Below are 12,610 nucleotides of genomic sequence, written 5' to 3' on the forward strand. Positions count from 1 at the left end.
GAATGTACTACTAACAACTACAGTGGTTTTAAAAAGGAATCTAATAATGTACAGCATTTACTTTGGGAAGTGGACTTCTACTGTATCTCCTCCATATTTTAATAGAACATGTCTGTTATTTATATATTATTTTAACATCCATGGCTACATTACACTCATTCTGCTTCAGTATGGTGCAGATTAGCAGTCATACGCTCCAATTGCTTAGCCCCGTCATGTTTTTAATGATTTCTTTCTTTAATTCAATAAATATCATCTGCTTCTTCCCAGCACTGCCTTTCACGTCCAATCACTTCCTTTCAATGGTTGGAAAACAAAGATTTCTAGCTATAAGCTAATGCTAGCGAGTAAGACCAGATGTTTGGGTCAAACCTTATGTGGTTTGCGCTAAAGCATAACAACTAGCCGAGAGATGGCTCTTATCTCAAAACACTTTTAAATTGAGGTAGCATTCTATATGAAAAATGTTGTGATCCAAAATAATTGCCTAGTTTTGAATTCATTGCTAAGCGAGCACACTTTGTAGAGTGTAAACACTAATGTCAGTTCATGTTTGGGCTCATTGCAAAAGGGAAAATGTATTCTTGAAAACTTGATAAAATTGTGATTCTGTTCCTTCTCGGTAAATGTGCCAAACTGCCACTAAGTTGGTTGTACTTTTTTTTTACGCCTAACAATAGTAGAAATCTGTAAAGTAGTTTCTGAGTTAGTTTTTTCCACTACTGTAATCCTCATCCAGGTTGTTTGCTTTTTGATCGTTTCCAGTTCCAAAGGCCACCTCTACCTCACCTCTAAGTGATTACACCTCAAGAATAAGAGCAGGGAGCTCTGCGAGTGCAACAATCCACACAATGGAAAAAAAAAAAACTTAACTCAGACATTTGACTTTGCCTCGCAATGTCAAAGGCTTTTTTTTTTTAAACACTCAAAAGACACTATTTTAATGGTGCACTCCCTTCCTACAACCTTGGTAATGTTGAAAACTTTTCAAAAAGTTAATGTCCTATAAATAATAATAAGACATGGTTTAGCACGGGAAAAATTGCAATAGTGATTATAATGACAATCGGTGGGCTTGTTTTAATCCTACAGAGGCTCAAAACTTCAAATTCCTTCAAGAATAGTTCTGCATAAGCATCGACTGTGGTAATGAAGGAAGACAGATGTCACTACTGGGTACTTAGACTGTTCAACTGAAGCCCTAACTATGTCTAAATCTTAATGGGTTCTATGACCAAGGTTGTAACTCAAAATACTTGTACCTCAAATCAACATCAGCCATTAAAATTAATTACAATTAATTTAATCAGTGTTAAGTGATTACATTTTTAAAAAGTGTTAATCAAAAATACCAAACACTACAATATGAACATATAACATGCTGTTTGAAAAGAAAAATAGGCTCTCAAATAAGAACTAGTGTTGTCAGTGAATATCCACTTCTTCTTTTCAGCTCACTTTCCCCGTTCCCACGGTTGGAAAACAAAGTAGCTAGAAGCTATAACAGGGCTATATGCTTAGCTTTTTCCCTAGTAGCACCGATGCTACTAAATGAAAACAATTAGTAGCACAGAACATATTATTGTAGCACAGAAAAAAATTAGGAACAATATGAAATATCTGAAATATCACAATTTCATTTTTATAACTCAAAACTATGCACACGTGTGCACACATGCATGTAATCACAATGCCATCATAAGGCCTACTGAAACACTCAAAGACAGAGAACATGCCTAAACTGTGCTAGCACTGTCACTAACACGAGTGTTGGGCTGGCCAATAGGTGGGTTGCAATCACATGATCGAGAGGGACATCCGGGCACTTCCGGGTTTCATGTGATGGTCTAAGCCTCATTAGGCTACAGTTTATTTACCTGAATTTGGGCGTATTTTGAAATGTTTAGAGGCAAATATATAAGCAATTGTGAAAAAAATATTTAAAATGGGATGGAGTGGATTTATACACTCTAATGTTGTCCCGAACGTGTCTTTTAGTAGTAAGTAAACAAACAAAGGCTCCTAATTAGTCTGCTGACATATGCAATAACATATTGTGTCATTTATCATTCTATTTTGTCAAAATTATAAAGGACAAGCTGTAAAAATTTATTATTAATCTACTTGTTCATTTACTGTTAATATCTGGTTACTTTCTTTTTTAACATGTTTTATTTACACTTATGTTAAAATGTGATAATCACTTATTATTCTGTTGTTTAGATACTTTACGTTAGTTTTGGATGATACTACAAATGTATCCGATACCAAGTCGTTACAGGATCAAACATTGGTCATATTCAAAGTCCTCATGTGTCCAGCGAGGTATGTCTTGAGTTTATAAACATAATGTGAATTTTAAAAAAAAAAGAAAAAAGATTTTGTGACGATAAAAAATATTGATGTAATCATAGCAGTATCGACTAGATACGCTATTGTACTTGGTATCATTACAGTGGATGTCAGGTGTAGATTCACCCATGGCATTTCTTTACATTCAGGGTGCTAGCATGCTGTTAGCGGTTAGCTATCATATCCTCCTACAGTGTGTAGTAAAGCATGTTTAGCTATTCCTCGTCCTGCAGTGATAATAATACTTGTAAGAAACTTACTTTATTTGTCGCTATGGAGGCGAGGATTAGTGATTTAGAAGTAGCTAAACCACTGCCGACTGCGAATGGACGTTCGCCGCTGGCTAGCTAGCCGTGTCTTAAAGCACCTCTTCCTGAGGGCGTTTCAGTGTTATAACTTCACCTTTATCTTTAGTTTTTCAGCCAAAATGCTTCCGTCCTCCCTTTTCTGTCTACACAATGTCTGCTAAGTACTCCGTCTATGTGCACTGTCGAACATGCTCTTCTGCTCGCAAAACTAGCAATGTCATGACGTGACGACGCGCCGTGATGCCCGGCAACCGGTACTTTTCAAACAGTATAGTACCATTTTTGATTCATTAGTACCGCGATACTATACCAGTACCGGTATACCGTACAACCATAATACACTCTTAAGAACTTTTTTTTTTGAGGATTTAAACCATTTATCATCACCAAGAAGACCAAAACTTCACTTTATTTGACACAGTATTTAGAGAAGAAAAGATTGGAGGTACATCATGTCTTTACATCTGAGGGGTCCAGAAATTAAACATTAGTCCGTGAAAGACAAAGTTGGACTTATTTGTGTATCACTAAGTAACTTATTTGATTGACATAACAAGTGCCGTGCTGCTGTGATTGTGACGCTAATGAAAGAAAATATATGTTTATTTGCAGTTGATTTCCTGCTCCAAATATTAGTCTCATCTACAATTCATGTCTGCAGATGTTTTATGGTGTTCAGCAATGTTTGATAGCCATATCAAGATTTAGTATATGCTGTTGAGCCTACAATATATTTATTCATCTACTTTATTAATAATATTAAGCGTATTTAATTGATGAATATCAATATATATATATATATATATATATGTATATATATAACATAATATATATATATATATATATATATATATATATATATATATATATATATATATATATATATATATATATATATATATTTAATATATATATATATATATATATATATATATATATATATATATATATGACAAATATCACCAAAGATGCTATAATGTGGTCATCCGTGTCAAATAAAGCACTTTGCTTTCCTGCACAACAACCACTAAGCTTTTAGTAGTTTATGTTATGAAAATCGACAACAAATATATGGTGGATTGGACCAACAATCACAATATTTATTACTAGGACTTAACATGACGTTAGTTTATTTGTACAACCATGTCTTTGTAGTTATATTTAGGCATAGTAACCACAAAACAACACAAACTAATGCAATCTCTTGTCCTTTTCTTACATTTAGTTCTGCTCTCAAAAATTACTAATATAGTAAACTTGATTGCGTCACAGAAAGTTTTTCAAACAAATTAAATGTTCAAACCAACATTTTACAAAGTGATCACTGCAGACACGAGCATGGTCCGATTGTATTCTACAAGATGATGAAAATGATATTTTTAAGAGCCAATTCTTTTAACACACTTTTGTTTTTCCCTGACTTTATTACCTTTATTAACCTCTTCTTTCAGGACTCTATGAAAGCCAATTCCTATTTCTCTATTAAAACGATTGGAACAGCAATACAACATATACTGCTCAAACTCTACACTCACTCTCACTTGTTTTAATGCTACGCTCAAGGTGATTGACCATCGTGTGGATTAAGCCGCGAAGAAGGAAAACGGACATGACATCGTCTGCAACCCTCCTATATAGATCAAAACTCCTATCCCGATATAGTTTGGCCCTTAAACTGACCCATCCATCGATCCGTTTTCTACCGCTTGTCCCTCTCCCATAAATGGAAATATCCGTTGATGTAACTAATTATCTCTACCATGCCTTGATTTAGTTTTTTTGGGACTGATGGGGATCCCAAATACACAAAAACAGGAACCAACAGGTAAAAAAAAGTATGTTGTGCATAATAGTATCACAACTTAAAGGGTAACTGCACTTTTTTTGGAATTTTACCTATCGTTCACAATCATGATGAAAGACATTACGACGGATGGATTTTTTTTAATGCATTCTAAATATGAAATAAACGTAAATAAAAGTTTGCTTACAGCGGAGCAACAGGGAGCTCCACTATTCCGCCCATACAATCCAATAAATATCCATTCAAAAAGCGCCAACAATTTTCAATTTACATTTTGTGACTTGACTTAACTATTGGTGATATTGTTATTATAAGCGCTAACGCAGACAAACTATTTACAGCAGCGCCTATGTTTACATCACCGAGTGGTCTGTTTCCTCGCTTCCCTGCTCCCTGTAAGTTGTCTGTAGTTCATAAATCATGACTCTCCCCTGGACATGAGACGTCTGGTTAGATAATCCGAAAAGTTGGGACACTTTTAGGACCTGGAACTGGCGAGAACGACACAAAAAGCACCTGTTCCCCGCTCCCCACCCCATTTCCAATGAGACATTCTTCATCTAAATGGGAATATATGAACATCCCAGCTGTCAGCATCTTAATGACAGCAGACCTTATACAGTAAGTGATGTTTTATTATGTTAGTTGGCATAAAGTCATACATTGAGCAGAAAAAAAAGCAAACATTGTGATGCGTTTTTGAAATGAATGTGCCATGTATGCTTTAAAATGATCAAAATACGTAAATAATAAATGTTATTATAAATGTTACTACATTACTTATATACCCACATCATGTATATAAAACCCTAATGGAGGTGTTTGGATGTTTTATAGGAGCTCTATAGGCAGAATTGAACAGCTCCCATAGGCTCCATTGTTAAGCAGACCTTTGATGTATTTCATAATGATTGTGAACAATAGGCACAATAAAAAAAGTGCAGTAAATCTTCAGTCTTATAAAAAAATAAACCATTTAGCTATGCTCAATTCTTTAGCTCACGAAAACACAAGAACAAAATGTGAAATAAAGTGCTCTGGTTTAAGAGGACATGTTTAAACGTCAGCAGCAACATGAACATAATTGAACTCTAACAATGGTGTTATTATAGGTAAACAATATTATAGGACATACACACAAAGATTTTACCCAGGAACACCAACCTGCCAACTGCTTTATGATGCTGTGTTCTGAAAATGTATTTCAAAAACTCATTAACTATTGTTACTCCTTACTTTACCAAAAAATAATTACTCTTTAATAAATGTAATTACTAGGTAAAGTAAATAATAGGTATCTGGCATAATAATATGTATCTAAAAAAAATCTGGCATAACGCAGTTGAGATAAGTTTCATATGAGAGCAGTGTGTGCGTCTGTGTGTGTGCCTTTAAAAGACGGTGCTTGTTGTCTAGTGACGTGTGACGAGTCCACGCTCAGTCTAAGTCTCACAGGCATTTTAGCTTGAGCTGTTTTTGTTAGCTTCGCAGGCTAGCAGCGGCAGTTTGTAGGCTCAAACGGCAGCTCTTTTGAATTGTTCACTGGTTTGTGTTACCTGTGCTGAATAAATACATTGAATGTGCTTCCATGGCTGTATGTTCTTGTCAACAAACAGGGTATTGTTTGGATGGCAGGTTTGTCACTTCAATCATTGATATGTTGTTCAATATTCCCTCCAACTCTCGTAGTTACTAGCGTGTAATACAGTTTGTGTCAAGTTTTAAGATAGTGAAAAAAACGGCTTTTATTGACCAGTTCTTTTCCACTAAGACCTTGTTTCCTCCGTGTTGGAAGACGGGAAAAGTGCGTGAGCCTGAAATGACGCAGGATGGAGAGACACACACAGCTCTCGGCACAGACAGAGTGATCAGTGACACTTCTGCGTTAATCACTTGTCCATTTGATTATGGTTAAAGTTTATTTCAAACATTATATACAGATGGGCGAACATTTTTCTCGTTTGATCAAATTTAGATGGATTTATTTTAGGAGCAACATGCTAATTGAAAGGGTTACAATCTGTAATCGCACGTGTGGTCATTCCCCCCAATACTCCAGTACGATCTATTTTTAGTCGCAAATGCAAGTAAAATGCTTGCACTGTACAGCACGGTGTCAGCCAATGCTGGCAAGTAAGACCGGATATTTAGGGCCAAATCTTATGGGCCTCATCCTGACAATCACTACAGCCACAAGCAGTGAGGAGGCTCGTAACTCAAATGTATACATGCAACTTATGGGGGACCTATTTTGCAAAACCAGGCCAATAAGAACATGACCTGTGGACTGCTATTGGACCCTTGGGATACACTTTGGTCATCCTAGCAGGCACAAGACATTGATACAACGTTGATTATACATACATGTCCTTTAAAACTGACTTTGAAACAATGTCGCAAAATAGTTGTATTTGTAAAATGAGAAAATGTTGATGGTCAAAAGCATTTCAAAGGTCAAATCAACGTCACAACCTGACATTGATTAAACGTCGTCAGAAAGCATGTTGTTCCAACGTTATGTTTGAGTTGCTCAACGTCAGGACCTAATTTAACAAGTTCTCAATGGTGTTTCAATGTCTTGTGCCTGCTGGGATGCCTGGTCTATGCTGATTAGGTAAAAAGTACTACTCTAAGTAACTGGATATAGTTATTTGGACTGTTCTTACATGCTAATTACATGCTACTTAGCTATTGTTAGGTTATTAGACTGTAGTAATGTTATAATAAGATCAGTTAGGAGTCACATCACTGTTATTGGCAAAAATGCGAAACGTCAGCCTGTAATTCTCGCTGGATTTACCTGCCAGTGCTTTGGTGTTAACACACAAGTAATTACCACCTCATCTAATTCTGTTTATATGTATATTTTTGAGAGGTGAGTTACAAAGAAATGTTTTCGCTTATTTGCGTATGTATTTCTTTGATGCGTCTTTGACTTCATTGCTTGTTTCATGGTGCGAGATAGCAGCTCCCAATGGACATGTGATGACGTTGGCGGAGGTTCACTCGCCCTGCCTGTGTTTAGGAGGGAGGAGAGGGTGTTTGTGTGGGGCTGCCTGTTTCCCAGCCTCCCCTCAGACGACAGACACTTGCACTGCATCCTCTTCCATCCCTCGGTCTCTCTTTTTGCTCCAATTGAACTCCTTCCCCCACTCACTCACTTTTATATTTCTTGTCTTTGCCTGCCCTCTAAAGGCCAAAGGACTGTGCACTTTGTATGTGTGTGTAGATTGCATCTGGCACACACACACACACACACACCCACACACACACACACACACACGGAGAGGATGGTGTAATTATCCCGTGCTCTGGTGTAATCCCCCAGGTGTTGTATTTATCTCCAGTACAGTGTTTGACACCCAGCACCGACCTAAATGCACTTCACCTGCCATTCTTGCAGCAGCTCCCAAGCACAGAACTGTGTTCTGGAAGAGGAAATTACCAACATTGTGTGGATGTTTATATGTTTTTTGTCAGCGTAGTTGCACCATGTTGGCACTTGTTAGTGTGAGTAATTATCTCTTTATGTAATAGCACATCATAACGCTGATGTAAATAATAAGTGAAGGGTTTACAAGCTAAACACTGGATTTGCTTTTGGTGGAGTATGGAGAAAGTTAACGATTTTTATTTTTTAGGAATTTTTTTAACGGAATTGTCGAAGACCCGAAAATTCCGTTGTCGTATCAAGCAGAAAACAGATGAATTGCTGTAGCTCAACTTCCCATAGCTGACATGTGGTTAACTTGGGATGTTATGATTAGCGGTATTAATGATAAATCTCGGTAAAACTCCCGTTAGGTAGTATTGCCACTTTAAATGAAAATAATTCTAAAAACGTGACAAACTCACGGACCAGTGACACTGCTTGTGCATGGAGAAATACAAAACCCAAAACCATTGAAGTTGGCACATTGTGTAAATCGTAAATAAAAAACACAATACAATGATCCTTCGATCCCTCAGGCGGTACTGCATCAAAAAGCTACATCAGTGTGTAAAGGATATCACAACATGGGCTCAGGAACACTTCAGAAAACCCCTGTCAGTAACTACAGTTGGACGTTATGTAGACTACATGAAAGTGTTAAAATCATATTATGACCCATTTAAAATAAACAAGAACACTCAAATAACAATAATTTCCATGAAGAATTCAGGACAATATTTATTGTTTATTTTGCCAAGAACAATATATTGCATTTCTATTTATTTTGAATAAAACTTAGTACTTAAGTACTTTTGTATACCGTCATAAAAATGATAACTCTAATCATTTTGGTCACACATACCGTGACGACATGGGGCAACGTGGCTCGGTTGGTAGAGCGGCCGTGCCAGCAACCTGAGGCTTCCAGGTTCGATACCCGCATCCGCCATCCTAATCATTGCCGTTGTGTCCTTTGGCAAGACACTTTACACACCTGTTTTCAATGTCACCCACACTGTTACCTGCCACTTCATTTTACACACTGTGGCATTTTGTTTGGATATATACCACAATGATATTGTGCCGTGGCTAGGGTTGCAAAGGGGTGGAAAGTTTCCGGTAAATTTCCGGAAATTTACCACGGAAGTTAAGCTCGGGAAGTTTGGAAATTTTGACCATTTTTTGATTATTCAAAGTTGGACACCGTCCATCTTATTCTGTAGAATAAGATGAGAAGCTTGTAAAACACTAATGCAATGCCACACACAGATATAAATAGTCAGCTTAACAATTGGAGTAGTCTTTAAAAATATTTTGCTGTTGGACAAATTAATAGAAATAGGCTAGATGAATAAATGCAGAACAGAAGGCAGAGGAAACTACACATTTTGATTTCGTATTTGCTAGTTGAACTTTACAGATCACAAAAAAGGTAAATTCGGATCGCTAATGTTGTTAGCATAAATTAATGGGATTTAACATATAGAAAATTAGCATCACGGCTAACGGAGAAATATTTTCGGTTCATTATGAGACTGTGGTGGTACATAAACCTAGCTAGCTAGAGATATTGGCCCCAAAATCATTTAACAAGTACAAGAACAGCTAGCTAGCTTGAGTGGAAGTCTGCTGGAGTAGTCTACAGTCATACAGTAACAAGCATTTACACCTCTATTAAACTTAAATACCATAGATCAAATATATTTACTCTAGTAATATCATCAAAACTTACCTGACTGGATGAAGTCCTTGGGCTCAAATACTAGTGTGGCCTCAATAGTCCTGCTGTAGTGTGTAGCACGCTGGGAATTATCTGTGCATGTGATGGAAGAATGCACTGCCCATGTGATGGAGGAATGCACAGTGAAGGGTTGAAATTCAACTGAATTTGCATTAAATCAGGTTGTTTTAGCTAATAATCATGCTGCAAGATCTAGCATGTTGCATTCAATGTGTATTCCCATTAATTCCCATATATTCCCGTTAATTCCCATGGAAAGTTTCCAACTTTGAATATTCCCGGAATTTTGCAACCCTAGCCGTGGCCTTAATAACATGATATTATCGTACCGAGAGATTTTGATACGTTGCATCCCTGGTAATGTGTTTATATAAGTTTAGATTGGGGTACGTCGTTAATGCCTTTGTTTTCATGTTAGCATTTAAGCTAGCGAGCTAGCGCTAGTCAGTCCGTGATTTTATGAAAGTGCAGTTATAAATCTCGGGTTTTCAATCATTTTGATTTTAAACAGCAATACTAACCGTCGGGAGTTTTAATGCAGTTATCATTTGTACCATTTATTGTTACATCCCCCAATGTGGTGTTTTGAAGTAAAATATTAGGAAAGACTTGTACAAGGAACGAGTCATTGTGGCATGTTTTACAGATTAGCTCACAGTTGTTTGGTCGATGTCTGACTTTTTTTAGTCCAAACGAAGCAGTTCTTCCTTCCTGTTTTTGCCACCAATTTATTTTCGGGTTTTGTTGGTTTAGCTTCCATTGTGCTCTGCTATGTTGACATCCTTACTCTCGTAAAGTTTTTTCAAGTGACGTAAAAATGCTCCTGCAAAGTAGCAGTATGGCTGCCGTTACATTTTGGCGCAGCCCGGACGTTAAAATGACAATACAAACAACAATATTACGAGTTATATCGTATAGGTGACATTTTTGTTTGGTACTACGATTAATATGGTAATGTCCACCAGCACTACTGTGTTGTATTTTAACCTGTTGGAAACAAGCTGACTCACCACCACCCTCTTTGATCAAATGTGTGCTCTTATGTCCTTGACAGCTGCCCCTCATGTTTGACTCTTATGTAGATGAATTCCATTAGCAGGTAAATGAGTGCTGACCTCGGTAGAGTGCTCAGATGTGCTCCACATGGCGGATTTTTTTGGAGTCAATCCAAAAACAAGGCTGCCTGTTGTAGGCTAGTGCAGATTCCAAAATGGCTTCAAAGCAGCTCTTCAGCTGTCACACTCCGAGCTTTCACAGAGGCGTGCGCTCACTCACAACAAAAGCAAACAAAAGAGTCCAAACTCGACTCAGGCCTACCTGACTCTGAAAATGTATTTGTAGACCATACTTAATGCACGGGTACAAAATTTGAACTGAATATCTCCTCCAGGTTCTGAGCTTCTCCAGCTGACTGATGGAAAAGGTTGTACTGCGTTGGACTTGGTCTCCGCACAAAGTCAGAAGGCGGAGCTTGTCCGCAGCGCAGAAGCAGGTGACTCCAACCTGAAGAAGGCCATAGAGGGGATAAACAACACTCTCTTGGAGGCGGGCTCTTGCATGCTAGCACACCTCATTGTGTGCCACCTGCAGGAGATGGGCCTGCCCGGACGCATGGAGCCCAGCCACATGGCTTCCGGCCTGGGGAACAAACTGGTCCAGGCCCTGGAGAGGCACTCCCTCCAAAAAGTGACGCTAGGCTGGACGGACCAACGAGCGGTGAGACTCGTACGCGACACAGACACTCTGCTGGAGTTTGCCAGACAGAAACTGTCAGGGCAAGTGTGTGCTGTGGTGAAGGAGCACGAAGGGGAGAATACGTTGCTTCTCATGGAGATCCTGGAGAATCTGGAGTCTCAAGGACAAATACTCTTGGCTGAAGTCGACAAAGACTTTAGAAATTAGCCGTTGAAGACGTTGGTGTTGTAATTGAGCACATGAAGGTACATTAGGAAAGTGACAAATGTTTGCACAGTTTTTCATGTTACAAATGTATACATTGACTAATATATATGACTATGAGAAATTGTTATTGACAAGTGTTAGAGTGTATTTACTGTAGATATAATGTACATATTTAAACTCACATACTACCTCAAGCTTCTTTGTACGATTGGATTAACAAAATAAAGAATTGCCTTGTTCATACCAGAGTGGCGAGACATGCTCCAAATGAAAATACACGCCCTCCTGTGCATGAGTAGGAATCAAAGGAATGCTGAAATGTAATTGCGCATTGAAGGAATATTTCACCTGAGTAGAATTGTTACCCTAAATAACGCTATATTTTTGCGTTTTGTCCTTCAATATCCACGTTTCACACTACAAACACAAGTATGATTTGCTAAGTTCCGAAAGCTCTCCCAGAATGCTTTGCGGCATTTGATGTTAAACATCTTCACATGAATCCACAACCCGTACGTTAGATTGTTTATTTGTAGTATGTATATTGAATGAAAAAATACAAAATGATAGTGTTGGTAAATGAAATAATCCTTCATCTCCACATTTCTTAGACTCTTGCACATATGCAGCCTGGCAATGACAGCGCGGGTGAGTACATGGAAAGTCTGGTAACATCTGATCTTAAACCAGGGCTGGTTTAGGGCTCGGCAGGCATTTGTGAGAAATGTAAAAGGGGCATCTTGTGTACATCATGCTTTTTTTCTGTGCTAATGCAGTATAACATTGCTTTCTTCATTCACTTTGGTTGTTCGCTATGTGTCCAACGCCAACCTGGAGAAGTGGATTTCACTTTTTCAGGCCTCTACCTTCACACCTGTGCAACTTGGGTGGACCACCTGAAGACTGAGGCCCTGTCTACATTAAGCCGGATAACTCCTTAAACGAATAATTATTTAGCCTAAGCACAGTGTCAGCTACACCAAACCATCGTTTAAGGTCCCCCTCCTTAGATAATTTTTGGCACGGGTAAGTGCACTGTGTATTTCTTGAATCTCCAGCTCCTAACTTTG

General features: G+C 38.0%; 1 protein-coding gene across 4 annotated transcripts in view; it reads left to right on the top strand.

Annotated features, from left to right (window-relative positions):
• The window catches only part of slf1 (SMC5-SMC6 complex localization factor 1), a 92,681-nt gene extending 80,907 nt beyond the window's left edge, over nt 1-11,774 (top strand). For 3 of the 4 annotated variants that reach the window (XM_062050989.1, XM_062050990.1, XM_062050991.1), the window contains exon 18: nt 11,029-11,774. In XM_062050989.1, coding sequence (XP_061906973.1) covers nt 11,029-11,540 — 512 coding nt within the window. In that variant the 3' untranslated portion in view covers nt 11,541-11,774. The remainder of the gene's footprint in view (nt 1-11,028) is intronic. The other variant, XM_062050992.1, reaches the window with a different exon arrangement.
• Nucleotides 11,775-12,610: the final 836 nt, after the last annotated feature.

The sequence above is a fragment of the Entelurus aequoreus genome, linkage group LG06 (assembly GCF_033978785.1).
Source record: "Entelurus aequoreus isolate RoL-2023_Sb linkage group LG06, RoL_Eaeq_v1.1, whole genome shotgun sequence".
NCBI classification, from domain to species: domain Eukaryota; kingdom Metazoa; phylum Chordata; class Actinopteri; order Syngnathiformes; family Syngnathidae; genus Entelurus; species Entelurus aequoreus.